Genomic DNA, 20,590 nt, shown 5'->3' with positions numbered 1-20,590 from the left:
ACATCAATGTGATTGGTCCTCGAATGCAGCACAGGATTCTTGGCAACACTTATGGCACTCGTGCTATCGCAAAGCAGAGGCACATGATGAAAATCCAAGCCAAAATCCCGTAAGGTAGCCATCATCCAAACCAATTGCGAGCAACAGCTAGCTGCAGCAACATACTCAGCCTCTGTGGTGGACAGGGCAACGCTAGACTGTTTGCGAGAAGACCAGGAAACCAACGAAGTCCCCAAAAACTGACAAGTCCCAGAAGTAGACTTGCGCTCCAAAAGGCAACCCGCAAAATCAGCATCAGAATAGCCGCACAAAGACAGGACGGACGATGAGGAGTACCATAAACCAAACTCAGGAGTGAAACGTAGGTACCTCATAATCCGCTTTACAGCCGTTCTATGAGATGTGCGTGGGGAAGCCTGGAAACGAGCGCACAGACACACTGCGAAGTGTATGTCCGGCCTCGTCGCAGTCAAATACAGGAGAGAGCCAATCATGCTCCTGTACTCCTTCTGGTCCACGGGCTCGCCGTGCTCATCTATATCAAGTGTTGCGGATGTGGACATGGGCGTCGAAAGAGGCTTGCCCTCGCCCATGTCAAACTTCTTCAGGACGTCCTTTGTATACTTGCCTTGATGCACAAAGGTCCCTTCTTGGGTCTGCTTGATTTGCAGCCCAAGAAAGAAGTTCAGCTCGCCCATCATGCTCATCTCAAATTCCCTGCTCATAAGATCTGAAAATCTAGACACAAGAGCATGAGAAGAACCACCAAAGATGATATCATCCACGTAAATCTGGACTAAAAGGGTGTCACTGCCATGCTTGAGGAGAAAAAGGGTTTTATCCACAGAGCCCATTTTAAAACCTTTTGAAAGCAGAAAAGATTTCAAACGCTCATACCAGGCTCTAGGGGCTTGTTTCAAACCATACAAAGCTTTTTGAAGTTTAAAAACATGGTTAGGAAACTTGGAACTCTCAAAACCAGGGGGCTGCCTCACATACACCTCTTCCTCTATATACCCATTCAAAAAGGCACTTTTGACATCCATTTGAAAAAGCTTAAAACCCTTTGAAGCAGCAAAGGCTAAAAGGATCCTAATGGCCTCTAAACGGGCAACAGGGGCAAAGGTCTCCTCATAATCAATTCCTTCTTTTTGGCAATACCCTTGGGCAACCAACCTCGCCTTGTTTCTCACTATCAACCCATCCTCACTCTGTTTGTTTTTGAAAACCCATTTGGTACCGATGGGATGACAGTTAGAAGGAGGTGGCACCAAAACCCAAACCTGATTTCTTTCAAAATTTTCAAGCTCCTCATGCATAGCATTAACCCAGTTAGGATCAGATAAAGCATGTCCAACATCCCGGGACTCAAAAGTAGCAACAAAAGCTGAGTGAGCAAAGTGAGAAATCTGCTGTGACCTGGAGCGAGTGACTCGCTCGTGAAGCTCTCCAATCATCTGCTGAGGTGGGTGACGACGCTGAATGTGCTGTGGAGCCTCCCTTGAGGAAGTGGCCTCCCCCTCAACAGCAGCCTCAGCTCCTCCAGTCTCAGCAGGAGCTGACTCGAGCGGACCCCAAGTGGTGGAAGAATTGGGGTCAGGCCCGTCAGCCGAATAGTGGAAGCAGGCTCGACTGGGGCAGCCAGTGGAGTCGGCTCGGGATCACCCCAATCGGCGTCGTCGTGCTCCTCCTCCACAAAGATGGTCTGTCCCATCTGATCTGGACCTGCAGGCTCAAAGACAGGGGATGGACAAGGTGCAGTCTCATCGAATGTAACCTCACAAGTCTCCATAATGCGGTTAGTCTCCAGATTAAGAACACGATAAGCACGAGAATGTAATGCATAACCCAGAAAAACCCCATCAGAAGACCGAGACTCAAATTTGTCCAAATTTCCCTGTTTCAGCACAAAGCATCTGCAGCCAAACACCCTGAAATAGCTAACCTTGGGTGGCCGTCCAAATCGCAGCTCATAAGAAGTTTTGTTCAGAAAAGCCCGAAGAAAGATGCGATTGGACACATGGCAAGCAGTGTTGATCGCTTCGGCCCAAAAACGCCTAGGAGTCCTATGCTCATCAAGCATTGTCCTGGCCATCTCAACAAGGGTCCGATTCTTGCGTTCAACAATGCCATTCTGCTGGGGCACATACGGAGAGGAAAACTGATGCTCGAGTCCCAAAGAAGCACAAAAGGTTGCAACCTGAGTATTTTTGAATTCTGTGCCATTGTCACTGCGTATAGCTCTCATGGCATTCTTAGGAAACTCATTCTGCAACCGAAGAATCAAATCTCGAGCATGAGTAAAAGCCTCATCCTTCGCCGCCATAAAGAACACCCAAGAGTAGCGAGAGTAGTCGTCGACAACCACAAGCACATACCACTTCCCTCCAAAAGAGCAAACCCTGGCTGGACCAACAGTGTCCATATGAAGCAATTCGCCAGGATGCGAGGTCAGCACCTTGGTGACCGGGGAATGGGAAGCGGCAATCATTTTGCCATGACGACAAGGGTGACAGACAAGATCTTTCTCAAAATTTAATTTGGGCAATCCTTGGATGAGGTCAAGTGAGCTCAAACGACACAAAAGATCGAAGCTCAAGTGACCTAGCCTCCTATGCCACTTCCAAAGAGAAGAGGAAGATCCTGCCAACAAACATCGAGAAGGGCCAGAAGAATGTGAAAAATCAACACTGAAAACTCGACCAAAAGGGGAAATCTGGCAAACAAGATCCCCACGGGCATCCAAAACCCGAGACAAGCCGTTTTTAAAACGCACTTCAAAGTCATCCTCAAGGAGTTGCGAAACTGAAAGCAGATTGAAATGCAGATTCGAAACCAAAGCAACATCCTTGAGAACAAAGCTCTCGTTCACCCGAATGGTGCCACGAGAAATAACCTTACCTCTTGACTTATCCCCGAATGTGATGTATTCCTTACCAATCACGGGGTCGAGGCTGGAGAACCATTTGGAGTTTCCGGTCATGTGGCGCGAACAGCCTGAATCCATGAGCCACGTGTTCTCCAGGCCTCCGTCCTGCATCAACAGTAAGACACGGGGTGAGCAAATGGCACAGCACTGGGGTAAGTAAACTGTGAAGAATACCAGTGCTGCGGCATTTGCCCCTGAAAAGTGTTAGGGAAAACACCAAACATCCCCGGTCCCGAAGGGAAGCGATCACCACAAGAAGGAAATTGTGGTTGCTGGGGAAGTAAGAACCAAAGCCTCTGTCACGGGGTCCTTGGCCATATGGCACACGACCAGCACCTCGTCGGGCATGACCACCACGTGGTCTCACTCCCTGAGGCCTAGCAGCAAGAGGCAAAGCACCTCTAGGCCTCGCAGGACGTCTCTGAACAGATTGAGCATGAACACCATGAGAGGGGCGGTTCATGTCCTTCCTGCTCAACTCAGAAACCCGCCGCTCATCTCTCTTCCTCCTAAAGCAAAAAGAAGCCAGATGCCCATCCCTCTCACAATACTCACAATGGTACCTCACCTCTCTCTTGGGTGGATTTTGTTTGTGGGAGGGGGCTTTCTTTTTGGATGGCTGAGGGGCTCTAGGAAGGTGATCACTAGAGATGCCGGGAAGGGTGTCAAGTGTGTTCCTGAGATGGTTAGGTTTTGGAAGCCACACTTGTTTCTGAGGAGGGGCTCTCACAGGCTCCTCAATCACACCATCTCTCACAGGGGTGATAGGCTTAGGAGGGGTGATTTTGATAAGCTTGGGAGTGGATGAAGGTTTCTCTGAAGGTGTCAAACCACTGCACTCACCAACCTTTCCAAAGCGAGCGACACTCCCATCCTTAGCAGCAAAGCCTAACCCCGGTCCGCCAGTTCCCCTCTTGAACTGACTGACCATCATGCCCAACTGGGGCTCACTGCACGACACCCAGCTCAAGACAGATCGAAGGTATGTGTTTTCTTCCTCGATCCTTGTCTTGTCGTGTCTGCAGGACTCAAGGGCAGACTGCAAACCCTCACAAAGTGCACACTGCACAGGTGCAGGGGCACTCACTGAGCTAGCCTTCTCAAGCAAGGCTATCCTAGCGTCTCTCTCTGCTAGCTCAGTCTGCAAGCCAGGACAAACGGTACACACACCCAACAAGCTGGACCTAGATCTCAACTCGTCGCGCTCATCTAGCAAGGTGGCGTACTTGGTCTGCAAAGTGGTGATGTTCGACATGTGTAGAGCGCACTCATCACATTCAGTCTCGTCGGACACCACAACTGAAGCTCTAGCAGACTCAAGTTCCCTAAGCGTGCTCTCGTACTTGGATCTAAACTCTCTCCTATCACGAGCAGCCTGCCTAAGCAACTTATCCTGACTAGCCAAAGCAGCCGTCAGCTCTTCTACCTCAGCAGCGAGATCATCGGCGAAAGGTAGTACCTCAGAAGTAGTGTCGTCGCCGATGTCCTTGTCGTTGCTGGTGCCGACCGCGTCCTCACCGAGTGCCATGGTGCAGAGGCCTCCCGCGGTGCCGGCGAAGAAGCACAGACCGTTGAGCTTGTCCTCAACGTGCCTCTCGACCTCCTCATCGCTCGAGGCAGAAGCAGACTCGTCGGAGTCGTGGTCGAGGTCGCTGAGGGAGGCGAGGAAGGCACGCTCCTTGATTTTCGCCTTCTGGCGATACTTCCTCTTGAGCGCCTCCTTGTCGAAGCCTCCCTTCGACTTGTGCTTGCTGGAGGTGTCGCGCTTGCCCTTGCGCCGACCAGAGTGGTGGTCGCGCGGGCCAGCTTCTAGCTTGCCCTTCTTGGGGCAGCTGGCGACAAAGTGGTCGGGGTCGCCACAGTTGTAGCATCCATCCTTTGACCCGCCACGCCGCCGGCTCATACGGTTGTTGTGGAACCGTGTGAACCGACTGGCCACAAGCGCCAGCTCCTCATCCCCAAGGCTCTCCACCTGATCATCTGTAATGGTCAACAAAGAAGATAGAGCAAACAAAACAGGTGAGGGGTTAGAAGCAGAACCACCTCCAGAGACCAGGGCCATGGTGGGTGCACCAGAGTTCTCAATCTTGGCCCGAGTCTGGTGGTCAATCTCGGTGGACTTGAGCTTGCTGAATAGCTCGTCCACGGTGAGGGTCTCGTAGTTGGGCGACTCGATGATCGCCGAGACCTTCACCTCCCAAACCCTCCGATCCAGAGCATGAAGTAGCTTGAGTGCTCTCTCATGATCATCATAGGGTAGCTGTGCCTTGTTGGCACGCATCTTGTTCACGATGGACTGGAATCGAGAGAACATCGTGTCGATCGTCTCTCCAGCCAACTGAACGAAGTTCTCGTACTCTCGCCTGTACGTCTCAAAGAGTCTGGTCTTTACATGATCATTGCCCTCATGGAATCTCTCGAGGGTGGACCAGATCTCGTGAGCCGTAGGCAAATGTCCAACTCACTCAAATTCAACAAGCGAGAGAACCGAGAACAAAGCATTTTGAGCCTTGTTGTTCGCATCATGAAACTCCAACTGAATCGGAGTGATACGAGGGCTCTCAGCATCGAATCCAGCGTCGAGGCAAATCTCCCAGACGCGATACCCAATACTCTGAAGGAAGGCCGACATGCGGATCTTCCAGTACGGGTAGTTCGTCCCATCGAAGAACGGTGGCTTGCCAGAACAACGTTCCATGTCACCTACGCGGATTTCGAACCGATTAGGGAAGGGAAATCCTTAACCGGCTCCGATACCAATTGTAGGACCGGTGAGACGACCAGAGGGGGGGTGAATGGCAGCCAATCAAATTTTGCCTCCAAACACTGAAAATGAACGCCACGCTTCAATTGAGATGAAGCAAGCGCTCAAACCAAGAACACATCAGCGAACCAGTGATCTCATGATTACAAAATGTTCCTAATACTCATATGAGACCAGCAAAACAAACGGATCGCAAATCGGACACCGAAAAGTCCGAATCGGTCCAAAACCGTGTCGCGAACAAGTGCTGTTTTCAGCAGCACGAAATTCTGTTCTTGGATCCAAAACTGAACCAAACGAACTCCGATTCAGATGAAATTTTGCACACACCTGAGCAGATATGTTTCCAAGGTCTCCACAAATTTTGAGCTCAATCGGACTTGTGAGTCAACCGCAGATCTAAAATTACAGCCAGAAATTGGGGTTTTGTTGGGGTTTTCTAGAACGAGTTCAAACTGAGTTCTTCTCAAATCACGACCAAAAACTGCACCGAGTGGGCGTATGTAGTGATCCGAGAAGTGCAACTCACCACCAAACAATCCCCAAACCAAATCCTCTCAAAAGAATCAAAGATTTTCCACCAAAAACACAAGAGAGGGGGAAAGGAAGAACAAGTGACCAAAACAACTCCAAATTTCAGCAAGTATGTAAAACTGAGATGGAGATGTGAACAAACGCTGTGGGCCGTACCGGCGACCCTTTCTCGGATTAAACTTGAAGATCAAGAACACAGTCGAAGGTTACAAAATCGCTGTGGATCACTTGGCACAAGAGGTGGCTACTAGAGGGAAAACTAGGAGCTCTAGAATGAGTAGTCTAAAACAAAATGGCAGCCAAGGATACTGAAATAATCAGCCCTACCCCTCTATTTATAGACCATAGAGGGTTATTTCTATTCCTAAACTAACCCTATTTACATAGAGCCTATCCACTCCACTGGGGGCGAAATGGACCAACTCCTGGATAATTGATCCGACGGCCACGTCCTTCTCACAGAGTTGCTTCGCCTTGACGCACCCTCCGCGATCATGCCACGTGCCGCCACCGGTTCCCTCCGGAACCGCCGCCGCCGAGTTTTGAGGCCCAAACTCAGCAAAACCCGCCATCCGTAGCGCTGGGTGGTTTTGAGGCTTAAACCACCAAACCCATCGTGAGTACCACACCGCGTGCGCATCTCCACGATCAGACGCGTGTCCCGCCAGTCCTCGACCACGCCGGCAACATGGTCCACTCCACCACGTCCTCGCGTGAGTGCGTGTCCCAGGTGTCAGCCACCACGGCTAGTCACCCGGCTGCTCCGGTCCGTCAGTCAAGACCCAGCACTCGCCCTTCACCGCTCCCGGTCCATCAGCACGAGCCCGCATGACCTTCACCTCAGCCGTCGACCACCGTCCCTGTGCTCCACACCTGCACACCACAAGCCGCCCGACATGGTTGCACAAGCATAATCTCACACTCTGGTCAGTCCACTGACTACCCCAGAGTGCTACCCGTTGACAATCACTCATCATCAACCCGAACCACAAGGGACACATCAACCTTGTGTTCGCACAGGAGTCATTGTTAGAGGTACAAATCTTTTCCCTTTCTTGCTACAACCAGTTTGCTAGGCTATTGTTGTGTCCTTTTGGGCAAAATGTTTGCTCATATGGCGCTTCAAAGAATCTACAGATAAGAGGTGCAAATTAGGCTACAGCTAGAATTAGTTTGGACTGATTTTTGTTGTTTTTCTGACTCACCCTTTGGTTTGGACAATCATTCACAACATGCTGCAAAAACTTGTTGATGGGGATAAGTTTGGATCAGCTTATCAAATACTGAAGAAGATATATGCTCAACAGTTTAATTAACTGTCACACCCGGGTTTTAGGGGCACCAAGACCTGGGCGCGAACATAATCACCAGGTGTGCTGGGACCAAGTCTCACACATATGATGAATCATGGCACAGGATCGAATGTCACATCTTTACTACTTAACAGGAATTCTATACAAAATAAATAAATAATTACATTATAAGGAGACAACGGTCCAGCAACCCAAAGTTGACTGGGAGACGACGGCCTAGACCTCTCACGAACTCGTCACAGCATCCTCCAAGCGCCTCATCCTGTGGTACCTGTTCTTGACCTGTGGGGGGGGGGTGTGAGACAGCAAGAGTGAGCTCACATACGTTCATCGCTCAACAAGTTGTGGGGAATAATGTGAATGAACTCGCCAAAGGTGGGAGTTCATGTGAAGTGTAAGGCTTACCAAAGAGGATGGTTAGAGCTAAGCATTGCTTTTAAAGTTGGTCAAAATTTTATTAGCAATTACTAAGTATAAGTAAATACCAAACCCAATTAAGTAGTAGAACAAAAGTAACAACATCACCTGCGATGCAATGCATATGACAAATTGAATTTAGTTCCATAAATTAATCATGTGAGGGTCCGAGCTGCTCATGACCGTGAGCACGGCTAGTATACCAGTTTTACACTCTGCAGAGGTTGCGCATCTTTACCCACAAGTCATGTTACCCATCTGCCAAGGGATCGCGACTTCCCATACACCTCTACCGAGGAGGCGAGGCAGGGTAACACTACGAGGCCTTTACAAAGTTCCACTAGCTTCAGAAAACCCGCTACAGTTTATAGGAAGCTCCAATGCAGGAATCTCTTGCAGGACCGCCATCGCAGCAAAATCCTCCCGAGGGCCTCCCTACACTGACCACTCCCTTACTGCCCTTGCCCCTTTCGGGTAAGGTAGTCCTCCACTAGCTTTCCTAATTAATCAGCCAAGGGCGTCCATAAACCCTTGTGGTAGCACTGTTTTCCCGGGTGGTCGCTCCATGTTCCAATTAACATAATGATCTTATCATGAACAGTGATAATAAACAGATAGTAAAAGTATAATCGTGAACAATGTATCTTCATAACCAAAACCACATAAAGCACTAGCAAGTACTACCCAAAAAGTTCAGTGGTAAACAAGGTATAAAGATAGACAAACTAGGGTAACCTATTGGGTCCCATCAAAATTATCCTATGCAGATCATTATGATTAATCAGAACATGAGTGGGTAAAAGAAGTGATCAAGGGCACAACTTGCCTGGGACTTGAGATTCCAGGCACCAGGATGATCTTCAGATTCTCGTGACCTCACTGCTATTCGTAGCAATACAAACAAACATGGGATAGGCAAAATTAACATTACACCAAACATATATGCAAAATTCATATTAATAATCTACATATTTAAATAAGATCACAGGAACAGGAATTATTAATTTGGAGTTATATATTTTAAGTTATGAATTTTCTAATGTTTTATGTGCTTAATACAAGATTAAGTGCTAGATAAATTTTAAATCATCTTTCATGTTAAAACAGAGACACAAATGGATAGAAAATAATATTATGAAAATTTAGGAACTGGAATGGTCAAATTTGGAGTTCATATGAATTTTCTATGAATTATTGAAGTTCTAGCAATTATTTTTCTATTAAAAATCCATTTTCCAAATTATTTATTCAATTTCAAACTGCACTGGATTGGGCCTCAAATTCCAGAAAGCACAGGGGCTTATCTAAGAAAACTCCCCAGACTCAGATGCAACCCGAGCTGGACAGCGGGTTCTAATCCATGATTCCCGAGGGGCTATTGTGCAAAATGTTGCGGCGAAGGGGTACGGGGTGATATAGGCCGTCGGATCTAAATCTGACGGTCACGGTTTAATGAACCCGCGATCGGATTTCTACCGTACATCGCGAGATCTACGGTCCGAGTTCTTCCTAGCGGAAGAGGTAGCTACCATCTAATCTTGGCCGCCCATCATCAGATCAACGGCCACGGCGCATCCGCACCACTGACGGCCACCCACGGCGGCGCTCCCCGAGCCGCGGCGGCACCCATGGCCGGCGGACCTAAATCCCCGCATTCCCGACCCCGTTTTCCGATTCGGCGCAGCAACACAATGTAGAAGGCATATAGGTGACAGGGATAGACTTATTACCGGCTATGGCGACGCACAGGATCCTGCCCACGCTGCTGCTGCGAAACGGCGGAGGAAGATGGCCCCGACGCGCAATTCGCCCGTCCCCGAGGGTCGTACCCCCGTGCTGGCGCCCCGGCGACCCTCCGCGAGTCACGGAGGAGCACCCTGACCACCGACAGAAGCTCGGCTGGCGACCAATCGCAGGAATCGCCCGCGGCGGCGGTGGCGGGTCGGCTACGGTGTTCTGCGCGTGAGGAATTTCGATGGGGTAGCTAGGCCAAGCCGCGATTGGTGTTTAAATAGGGGCAGGCAGCGAGGATCTCGGCTGGGGAGTTTGGAGATCGGATCACGGACGCCGGTGGCCAAACCTGCGCGATCTCCGCGCGGACACTGATCCTGGACTCGTTCTTTCCGTGGGGGGTGAAGCGCCTGACCACGTGGGTCCCGCGTTTCAGGGTCGGCAAGTGGGCGAGGGCGACGCACCCGCACGGGGATCTCGCCAGGGTTCAGCGGAGCTCGGAAATCCCAGGCATCGAGCGGGTTAGGGAGGAGATGAGCCTGACGAGGGGTGGCCCACCAGTCATTGAACGCAAGCATGGCACAAGAGGCTGGCGAGTGGGACCCACACGTCACTAGCACAAAGGAAAAAGAACAGGGGAGGGAATAGAGTGGGCTGGCGGGAGTGAAGGAGGAGATGGGCCAGAATGGGTACAGTCGGCCCAGGTAAGGTTTCTTCTCTTTTTCTTTTTATTTTCTGTTTCATTTCTTTTTCAAATTCAAACTTCAATTCAAATTCAAACTTTGTGGCACTTTGTATACTGGCTAATTATTTATTTTGATCATATCAACTGTGGTGCAGATATTTTAATGATAATTTTATTTGTATTGAATAATATTCCTTTCTCTTCCCTATTTTCATGGTTTTATTTTCAAGTTAAACTTTAAATTCTATGGATCCATTGAGATGCTATTAATGGTATATTTATTTTATTAAGCACAAATGCACATCCAAATAAAAACTCAGCATGATGCACAGATTAATTATGTGTTCATTGTTCTATTCATCCACTTTTAACTAGTGTTGAGCACATGCAATAATTAGTAGAGGCCACAAACCATTGAGATTATCTCTATTCTCTTTATTACACTTTTGAGTATTACATTAACCCGAGCGCTAAATGACAGCCATGATCATTTCTTTGAAACTTGTTTTATTGTTTGTTGGTATTTTGTTGTATATTATATTTAAGATAAGCTTTGTAGATATTATCCGTTCCAAATTGGGGCAGTACTATGGAAGGATCGCATTTTTCCGACAAAAGCTTAGGATAATCTAGAAATTTCAATGCTTACTGTTAGTTCCTTTGCCTTCAAAGTTGCTGCCTGATTAGTACTCTATTCTATTTTGCAATAACCTATGTTGATATGTTTGCTTTAGTAGAATTTTGCTTATACGGGTCTGTACCCAACTCTTCATAATTGTATTATTTGAATGCTATTGTTGACAGGGAGGTATCAATTTTTCAACTGTATGCACTCAAATCTTTTTGAAGAATATAAGTTCTTCCCCAAGTATCCTGATAAGCAGCTTAAGATAGCAGCTATTCTGTTTGGTAAGCACATCTTTATTTTGATTGATCTTCACAAGCCTTTTACTTTATATATATTTTCTCTCAAACACTCAGGGAACTGCGTAAAATTGCAATACAGAGAAGATGTTTTGTTATAGGTAGTTTGCTAGATTACATTCGATGAAATGATGTTGGGTTTTCTTGTACTACTGAAAACTGAAGATTATGGTGCATATAGCAGCAAGTATGCCCAAGAGGTCAAGTCTGCAATTCTGAATGGCAACTCTAATTTCCTAGAAACCTCAGATTCTGAAATTGATAAACTGTCCTTGGGGTATTCTGATTTGCTGGTGTAGTTATTGGACTCTGAATCATGCACAAAAGCTAAGGTTATAACTTAGAACTCAAGCTGATATCTGCACGCCAACTTATCATCCTTGTTTTGCACTTCAGTTCATCTATCTATTGCAAAATTTCTCACACTAATTTTGGTTAGTGCAGCTGATTGATGCAGTTAAAGAGCTGGACGAATAGATGAGATGGAGAAGAAGCAGGTCTCTTCTTTACGCTATAAGTTCATGACATTTGCATCTATTATACTGAACCATGCAATCTTAAGTTTATGGAAAGGCTATAAGAAAAAAACAGAAATTGTACTTGGAATAGATGTTTTGACAACTTAGCATGATAATGAAGGAACCAATACAATAAGTAAGCAACATTATGTTGAGTAAATCTTTGTACATCATTATCTGTCTATACCAGCAGTCAGTTTTGTATGATTGAAACACATATTTGGTCGACGCTGGGCCAGCAGGGGTAGGTTTTACACCTCATGTTATTTTTGTAAAAGCTACAGAGTTATGAAGAAGGTTCTGAAGATTATCACTATTGTCTTATCAGGTTGAACTTCCTCTGAAGCAACTGGAAACCATCTTGACATAATAAAACCAAGCTCTAATATCATTGTAACAATCTATGGTAGGATTTGTTGGTTATACTGATAATGCTTTCCCTCTCATTTATTGCTAATGAATGGGCAACAAAAAACAAACTAATGCTTTCCCTCTCATTTATTGCTAATGAATGGTCAACAGAAACCCAGAAGATGCAGATCATGTGCCTGGGCATGAAGCTGATGCTGCCGGAGTCTCATAACCAGCCGCTCGAAGCAGCAGCAGCAGCAGAGATCCGCTGAGCAAGACAACCACGATTAGCAGAAGTCCAAAGAGATGATCAAATGTAATTCTCCCTCCCTGCAACAAAGCCACTTTAGTTGCCATCATCAGCAAAAATGAAATCTGAGCACTACACAATATTGTATTAGGAACAGCTCATGATGAGCTCTGGAAGGAAGAAGACGACGATTAGGACTACCACTACTGAACCATCGATCGCCAGCTGCATACGTTTGCTGATTTCTCTTTAACAGCCATGTCTACCTCCTATCTGACGAGCTCTCTAAAGGCATTCAGTTCAGCACTCATGTTTCAAGGGCCTTTTGTGCTTTGCTTCTTTATAATACCCTTCTCGACTCTATTCTTTTGGCTCGGTAGGGCGCCGCGAAGCGCGCCTCTTTTTCTAGTTATCCTTCAAGAGTTGGCCGGCCGGTAGCGTGCATGTGCATATTGCGTCCAAGTCTATGCTACTGTCGTCTCGCTAACAGTTGTTCGACGATCGAGACGTGACCGATAGCGTGCATACTGCGTCCAAAGTCTCTACAGTCCTATCGTTGAGTTTTCAACCAAAACAACAACCTAACATGCACAAGGCTAAAACCAGCGCAGCGCGAAGCTCGCTTATCTATCTATCTATCTACTCTAGTACATATATATATGCCAGCCTATATAGACACCGTGATTCTTTAGGTGTTTTAACTTTTACTCTGAACCTTAATGAAACACGGGAGATCTAATAAAAAGAATATAAAAATTTTATTTATGTATATGATGATGATTTTTTGTTTCCTACTCTCGGTTGTAGCTACTTCTTGCTTCAATTAATAAATCATCTCGAATATGTTTATACATTTATTTTAAGACACTTCAAATCTTGGCCCACATTTTTCTAGTATATGTTATAATTTCATTATAGTATTATATAAAAATAAGTATGATCACATACTTTATGTATGTTTTTTATATTAGACATAAATAGTACCTGATATAGTGTAGTTAGTATCATCACATACTCGTATAAACGAGAGTGGCATCTTTTTTTTTTTTTTTGAAACGTGGATTTTATGTTTATTGTAGATATTGATGAGTGCCAACACGGTGATAAGTACCCATGCTTCGGAGATTGCACGAACACAATTGGTTCATTCACTTGTGATTGTCCTACGGGTACCCGAGGAAATGCATCTAATGGAGAATGCCAGAAAGAACCCTTTCCTCCCCGAGCACGGGTGGCCGCTGGTACGAGCATTATTTATTTATTTATTTATTTATGGAACTTGCAGGTTCACATGTTGAGCTCAGTTTGGCTTACTGTCGAATTTTCTTTACCAAAAATAAAATAGAGACATAAATAATACCCTTAAAATCCAACGGTATTTTTCAAACGTGCGGGTCCTGGTCGTCGGCCCCATGCGGAGGGCTCTTGCCCACCCCAGTCACCTGTGGGCTCGTCTTCCATAGGGTGGGTCCATGAGGGGACCTGTCTCTGTTGGAGGCTGCCCATCGGCCCCAAACTGACAAAGGCAACAACGGAAGAAGAGGAAGGAGTTACTTTTGTATTGTTGTCTCCACCCAAGCGCCTTCTCACCGCCTGCTCCACCGCACCCCGATATCCCCTGCTTTAAAAAAAACCATGCATGCATGGTGGAATGAGAGAGATCCTTTGTGGACGAATAGTAGAAATACTGAGCAATTAGTTTATAGACTAATAGAGACATAGAGTAGATAAATACAGTATATAAAAGAGAGGACCAGTAGACATACCTTAGTGGCTTACTGGCTTAGCCTCAATAATCAAAAGACAACTAGCTTGTTCCTAGTTCATAGAGCATGGATTGCAGCTTGTAAATAGTCAACAGACAACAAGAAGTTCATCAAAAAATAGGAAACAACAACTTGACACTTATCTGAATGATTTCAGCCACCTCCCATCCATGAACAGACCATATTAGTAGCTAGTAGTTGCAAATTTTAGAGCACAAACAAGTGGACAAGACAGCTATACATGTGTAAATAAAGCTCTTGTTTAGAGAGCACATAGTTCTCACAAAAGAAGAAAAACTCAGTCACACAGCAGCAGTTCATAAGTTTAAGACACATACATATGAATGCATCACAAAAGATAAACCATGACATGATAAAAGGCCACACTGTGATATCATCTTTCTCCTTCAATAGGGTTCCACATAATCATCCCCATCTTCATCAAACTCTTCTTCTTCTTCGGAGTCGAACTCTTCTCCTTCATAGAGCTCTCTCACTCTTGCACTTCTACGCAGCTCAAGTTGTTCTTCTGCTCCCACGGCAGACGCAGAAGCCTGACAAAGATGAGCGCATTCTTTCCCTCCTTCCTCTTATCCTTCGCACGCGTAGCTTCATTTCATGCCTCAATTTTTCGCACGATCGCCCACGGAGGGCCAATTTTTCGCATGTTTGCCCGCGGTGGCGGCATTTTTTCGCACGCTCACACGTGGCTTCTGCCTCCGTGCCGCCTGGAGTGCCTAGGCGTTGTCGAATCAGCGCTGAGGCACCGCCTTGCGTTACCGAGGCGCTCCACCCGCCTAGATGTCCGCCTACACCCGTAAGCCAGGTGGACACCCTCCGCCTCTTGCGCCTAGGCGCGCCCAAGGCGTCGCCTTTTTGAACCTTGGATTCGAATACGGATAGTATCAGCTATGTCGTATATGATACGTTTTGCTATTGACACCATAAATATGCTATTTGAGCGTTCGGATACGGATACGGTATCGAATGCTAAATATCTGGACTCGGATATGAATGGATAAAAACTCCTCTAAACGGATTTGGTCTCGAATACGGTCAGAAAATATCCGTACTGTTTTCATCCCAAGGTATGGTGGTGCCTCTTTCGGGTGACCCACACGGCGCCGGGTGGCATTCACCCCCGAGTAGGGGCCGTCCTGATCTAAGTTCACCCTGAAACGGCAGACGGGTAGCTGACTTCGGGGTAGGAGCTTGACACAGACGTGATGGTGGGATGTCAGAGGCGTTGTCTCTATTTGCCAAACCTCTCTAGTGATGATTCACTAGTGGTCATTGGCTAGAATATACAACATCTGGCGCTGATTCCCCTCTGTTGGATTCAGGCCCAAGCCGAGGTGGATCTGGTGAAAGATGGCCTCCGTCAGCCCGCTGGTCGCCACTCGAAATCAACGATGTCGGGGGTGCGATTCCCTCTAACCCTGCTCTCACTACACCAAAATCATACACTTCCTACGGTTTTTAACTTCCTACAGCTTTTATAACAAACCGTAGGAAATAAATAACTTCCGAGAGGCAATTGGTACCTCTAGGAAATAAATATAACTTCCTACGATTTTTTATAAAAGCTGTCGGAAGTTAAAAAACCGTAGGAACTTAACTAACTTCCTACGGCCTCCTCTAGGAAGTTAGGTTTCATCCGTTCACAAGCCAATAGAATAGCTAACTTCCTACGGCTGGCTCTAGGAAGTTAGCTGCCCAGATAACTTCCTACGGCCTCCTCTAGGAAGTTAGGTTTGAGCTATTGACCAGTCAACCGAAAACATAACTTCCTATGGCTGGCTCTAGGAAGTTAGCTGGGCAGCTAACTTCCTACGACCTCCTCTAGGAAGTTAGGATTCATCTGTTGACCGGGCAAACGAAAATCTAACTTCCTACGGTCGACTGTAGGAAGTTAATTAACTTCCTAGAGACAAAGCACAAACTCTAGGAAGTTACCTAACTTCCTACGACTTTACTCTAGTAAGTTATGTTTTTAATTTTTACCTCCCTCTTCTCTCACCTTTCACAAAATATCTGTCTCACGCCTCTCCCACGCGCCCTTCTCCCACGCACGGTCGCGTCGCCCCCGGCCGCGCCGCCTCCGACCGCGCCGCCCCCGGCGGGCCTCGCCCCGGCCGCCGCCCGCCCCAGCTCTCCTGACCCCGACCGCGCCCCGCCCCTGAGCCGCCCGCCCCGGCCGCCGCCCGCCGTGGCCGCCATCCCGGCCCCGACCGCGCTCCGCCCCCGTGGAGCCCGCCCCGACTCTCCTTTCTCGCTCCCTATTCTTCCAGCTACCACCGACCGCACCCAGGCCCGCCCGTTGTGCCCCGTTGGCGCCCCACGCCCGCCCCCGCCGGCGAGCCTGCCCCCGCCCACCGTCCCCACTCTCTGTCACTCCCCCACGGTCCACCTCACCCCTCCCACCCCTCCCTCCTCAGATCCGGCCATCTCCTGCCCGCCTCGACGTCGGTCCCACGGCCCAGAACCCTAAAGCTCACCCCTGTGGCGGTGTCGCCGGAGCCCCCGGTCCGGCAGGGAGAATGGAGGCGGCCCTGGAGGCGGCGCGCGCCAAGGACACCAAGGAGCGTCTGGCCAGGGTCGAGCGGCTGCACGAGGCGCTCAACGCCGCGGCGTGCCGCGGGCTGACCGCGGCTGAGGTCACCGCGCTCGTGCGCTCAACGCCAACATCTGCATCGCCCAGGGTGGCCTCCAGGCGCTCTCCGTCGCCGCCATCGTCGGCGGCAACCACTTCAAGATCCACCTCAACGCCCTCGTCCCGGCTGCCGTCGAACGCCTCGGCGACGGCAAGCAGCCCGTTCACGACGCCGCACGACAGCTCCTCATTACTCTGATGGAGGTGAGCTTCCTTTCATCGTCGTTCTAAGCGGCCTGTCGTCTCTCCCCGGAAATGCATGTAGCTGGGGAGCTAGGTTAAGTTATGAATTTGTGCTAAGAGGTCGAGTTGGTGCAGGTTGGAGATTTGAGGCTTGTTTTTTTAGGTAGGTTGGGTGGGGTGGGGCACGGTAGATGTACAAGTTGCATGGTTGGGCTAAAGCGAGGAATCCAAAGGTCTATTCGGCTGACCATGATAGATTGATAGGCATAACATTTAAATGGATCAATGGGCATAACCAGTAAAAGTTCATTCTAAGAAAGAATTACTTCAGGAATTTGAGAAGATCGCAGCTACCCTTGTTCCAGAAAAGGATTGGTCTTTACGTATTGCTGCCTTGCAAAGGATTGAAGCCCTGGTTTATGGAGGTTGATTTTCTGCCGCCATATTGTTATTCCTATTAATGACTAGGCCATAAGTAGCTACAGAGAATATATTATGGTATGTCTTGGTTGCAAAAGTCTAGAAAACATTTATATGGCCAGAAAAATAAGCCTTGTTGCTATGAAGGCTAGAGCAAAAATATGCAGAGTTGTTTTCCTTAATATCTTTTCAACTGCATGCGTTCCTTGATTATTTAAGCTTCTGGAGAGCAATTCCTAGTAAGGAAGTGTATCAAGATGATATATGGAATTGATAGAAGGTTGGGCGAGAAATTTCAGGTTCAGGCATGTTTCTATGCTCTGAATATGATTTCAGACTCAGGCTGCCGCTAGCCATGCGTTTTCACCCTCCTTGATCTGTCTCCATTTCTCAGATTATTTCCCTTTAAGATTGATCTCCAAAGCAAAGAGTGGCGGTGTTTATCGGTGAACATGTATGTGTTTCCCTTTAAGCCGCTAGCCATGTATGTGTTTTCACTTTATTTTGTTGGATTTTTGTATTCTTACGAGTAGTGCTTGGTGACAAAATCGTGTACATATTCCTAGCTTTTCCCTAACTATAACATTTACCTTCATTTGTTGTTAAATACACTTGGTGCAGATAACTTACATAAGGATAGTGGTCAGCCATAATATTTTGGAATATCATCTTCCTTTTAGAAACAGGTCTACGCAAACAGGTCTACGCATAATCTAAAATCCTTTTTTGTTTATTATTTGCAGAAACTGAAGGAAAAGGCGGAATTCAGGAACCCGGATTAGTTCTATTTTAAAATGATCAACAGTAGGACTGTTGGTGGAATCCATAGACCTAAGTATGTATAATGTAGCCCCTCGGCTCCTATTAACTCTAGTATTGTAAGGTTTGGTCTACCCTGCATTTTAGTTCTGACTATGTCATGCATTTCAGGCCTGAAGATAATAAGTATACTGAAGAGGAACTTCTTCTGTTGAAAAATAAAGATATGGGATATATCCTTCAGAGCATTCAAAGTGAAAAAAAGGTTTGTGACATTTTAAAGTATTCATTAGCAAATAAGTACAATTCGGTGTCTTGTGGCTGAATGTTTTACTATGTTTTAATTGGGATGGATCACTTCGTAGAAAATCGAAAAGCTAGGCTCAACACTTCATGAACTTGATAACAAGCCTCAAAACAAGCATGTTTATTTTGCTGAAGACGGGTACAAATAATGAGTTCTTTTGCTTACCATTTTGGAAATATCTGCTAGTTAAGCTTGTGCCGACATTTAGATGGCTCTTTTATTTGAGAGAAGAAGCGAAAGAAATACAATCAAGGATAGGACAAGGCAACAACATGCCTGATCTTGACAACATCCCTTCTCATATAAAGAAGTAATATGCTCTCCTCTTCCAAGTATGTTGCATGTGTGTTACTTCTATAGCTACACTTAATAGCATTATGCTCATGGAGAGTCATTTTTACTGTTTACTAGTCTTAACATTTATATTTGTGTCCATTTAACTAGGACCAGTATGGTTGGAATTGGATTATGATATTAATACATTATGCAGTTAGTTAGTTGACTGGTTCTCATGTTGTCTAATCCATTGTTTTCCCCCAGGAAAATAGCCTCTTCGTATAGGGAGTTAGAAGAGATGAAGCAGCGGCTTCAAAAGCTTGAGAAATTGTATGCAGCGGCTACGAGTTCGGCTACTCGACCGCGATGGGCGGGTCTGGCGCTGTCTCCGGCCTCGAGATGCTCGGCATCAGCCTGTTCTTGAAGTCCGGTACCACCGGTGGCGACGAGAAGCCTAGCGGCGGTCAGTAGGCACATACAAGTATATTTTTTATAAAAAAATTGTCTATATATGGGGGCACATATAATTATGTGGACGTGTGCATCAATCATCACATGCTGTTATGCTTGATGTCCTATGGATTGAATTCGAGCTGTCCTCCATTTCTCCTGCATGACAGATATACTAGACATTGTGTTCTGATACTTGAGACTTTTATTATGACTATGTATGAGATATTGTCTCTTATTTGTACTGGAAGAGATGTGTCTTATTATGACTATGGATGAGACTTTTGTGATGTAATTGATGAGACTATGGATTTAAATATTGTTATGTGATTGTGTGTGAGACGTTTTATATGAAAATATGTTGTGCTATATATTTGTTATGTTGTGGAATGTGGTGTAAAATAAAAATAAACAACATTTATAATGTTAGTCAAATTAACTTCCTAGAGGCTTATTGGGCTGTAGGAAGTTAGCCAGCTAGCTTCCTAGGGGCTACAGTCTGCCGTAGGAAGTTAGTCGTAGGAAGTTAGCCAGCTGACGGCGCTGACGGCGTGAAGCTACTAACTTCCAAGAACCTACTAACTTCCGAGAGGCTTCTTTGGCTGTAGGAAGTTAGCTAACTTCCTAGAGGGCTCTAGGAAGTTAAGCTAACTTCCGACAAAAAATTTCCGAGAGCCAAACTTCCGACGGGATGGCTTAACTTCCGAGAGTTTAGCTAACTTCCTAGAGTTTATGGCTAACTTCCTAGGGTTTAGGCTCTAGGAAGTTCACTATTTTGGTGTAGTGTCTGTTGTAGATGTGGAGTATGTCGTCATTATCGGTGACGTAGTTCAGACTACCAAAAAGCTCAGATCCTAACCAGGGAGGAAGGTGATGTCGGTGGACAAGGCCTTGTCGGATAAGCGCACACCACCCTCGTAGGCGAGACCTCCAACTCTAGCAATGGTGGCAGCATGAGCCATAGAAGATCTATGAGCACACATGATGCATCCCTGCCTGGCGCGCCAACTATCATGGTTTGTAACCACGACTTGTGATTACTATTGATTGTGGGTGAATATGTGGGACTTCATTGTTTAACACTAAAGGCATGGAGGGGTTTATCCTCAAGTTCAGGCTTTGAAGTCCTTTGTCTAGCAAGCGAGTTCTTTGTGTGGAAGGGTTCAGGCGAGGTCTTACAATGAGAGAGAGAGAGAGAGAGAGATGGTAGGAGAGTGCTCTCCTAGTTCTAATCTAGGGTTCACCCCTTCCACGATAGTCCCTGCCTAGCTTTATATATTGGATGGGGAGGGGAGTACAAAGAGTTTGGTCTCGTAGCTTCTTTGGCTACCAAGGAAGCTCTATGCATGGTCTCACATTC

General features: G+C 46.7%; 1 protein-coding gene and 1 pseudogene across 14 annotated transcripts in view; both read left to right on the top strand.

Moving 5' to 3' along the window:
* Positions 1 to 12,764, top strand: part of LOC103629036 (uncharacterized) — a 40,753-nt gene extending 27,989 nt beyond the window's left edge. For 3 of the 14 annotated variants that reach the window (XR_002748646.2, XR_002748639.2, XR_002263012.3), the window contains 4 exons: positions 11,178 to 11,282; positions 11,737 to 11,794; positions 12,144 to 12,221; positions 12,338 to 12,764. Coding sequence is in view for 1 of the 14 variants with exons in the window: in XM_008650231.4 (XP_008648453.2) it covers positions 11,178 to 11,282; positions 11,737 to 11,774 (143 nt within the window). In the remaining 13 variants the exon portion in view is untranslated. Of the gene's footprint in view, positions 1 to 11,177; positions 11,283 to 11,481; positions 11,630 to 11,736; positions 11,795 to 12,143 lie in introns of all 14 variants that reach the window. The other 11 variants (XR_002748641.2, XR_002263011.3, XR_002748640.2 and 8 more) reach the window with 7 other exon arrangements.
* Positions 12,765 to 16,722: 3,958 nt separating this feature from the next.
* Positions 16,723 to 19,492, top strand: LOC103629035 (probable U3 small nucleolar RNA-associated protein 11; annotated as a pseudogene).
* The last annotated feature ends 1,098 nt before the right edge of the window (positions 19,493 to 20,590 follow it).

The sequence above is a fragment of the Zea mays genome, chromosome 6, assembly GCF_902167145.1.
Source record: "Zea mays cultivar B73 chromosome 6, Zm-B73-REFERENCE-NAM-5.0, whole genome shotgun sequence".
Classification (NCBI taxonomy): Eukaryota; Viridiplantae; Streptophyta; class Magnoliopsida; order Poales; family Poaceae; genus Zea; species Zea mays.
Note: the sequence above shows the minus strand (reverse complement) of the source record. Positions and strands in the feature narration are given on the sequence as shown.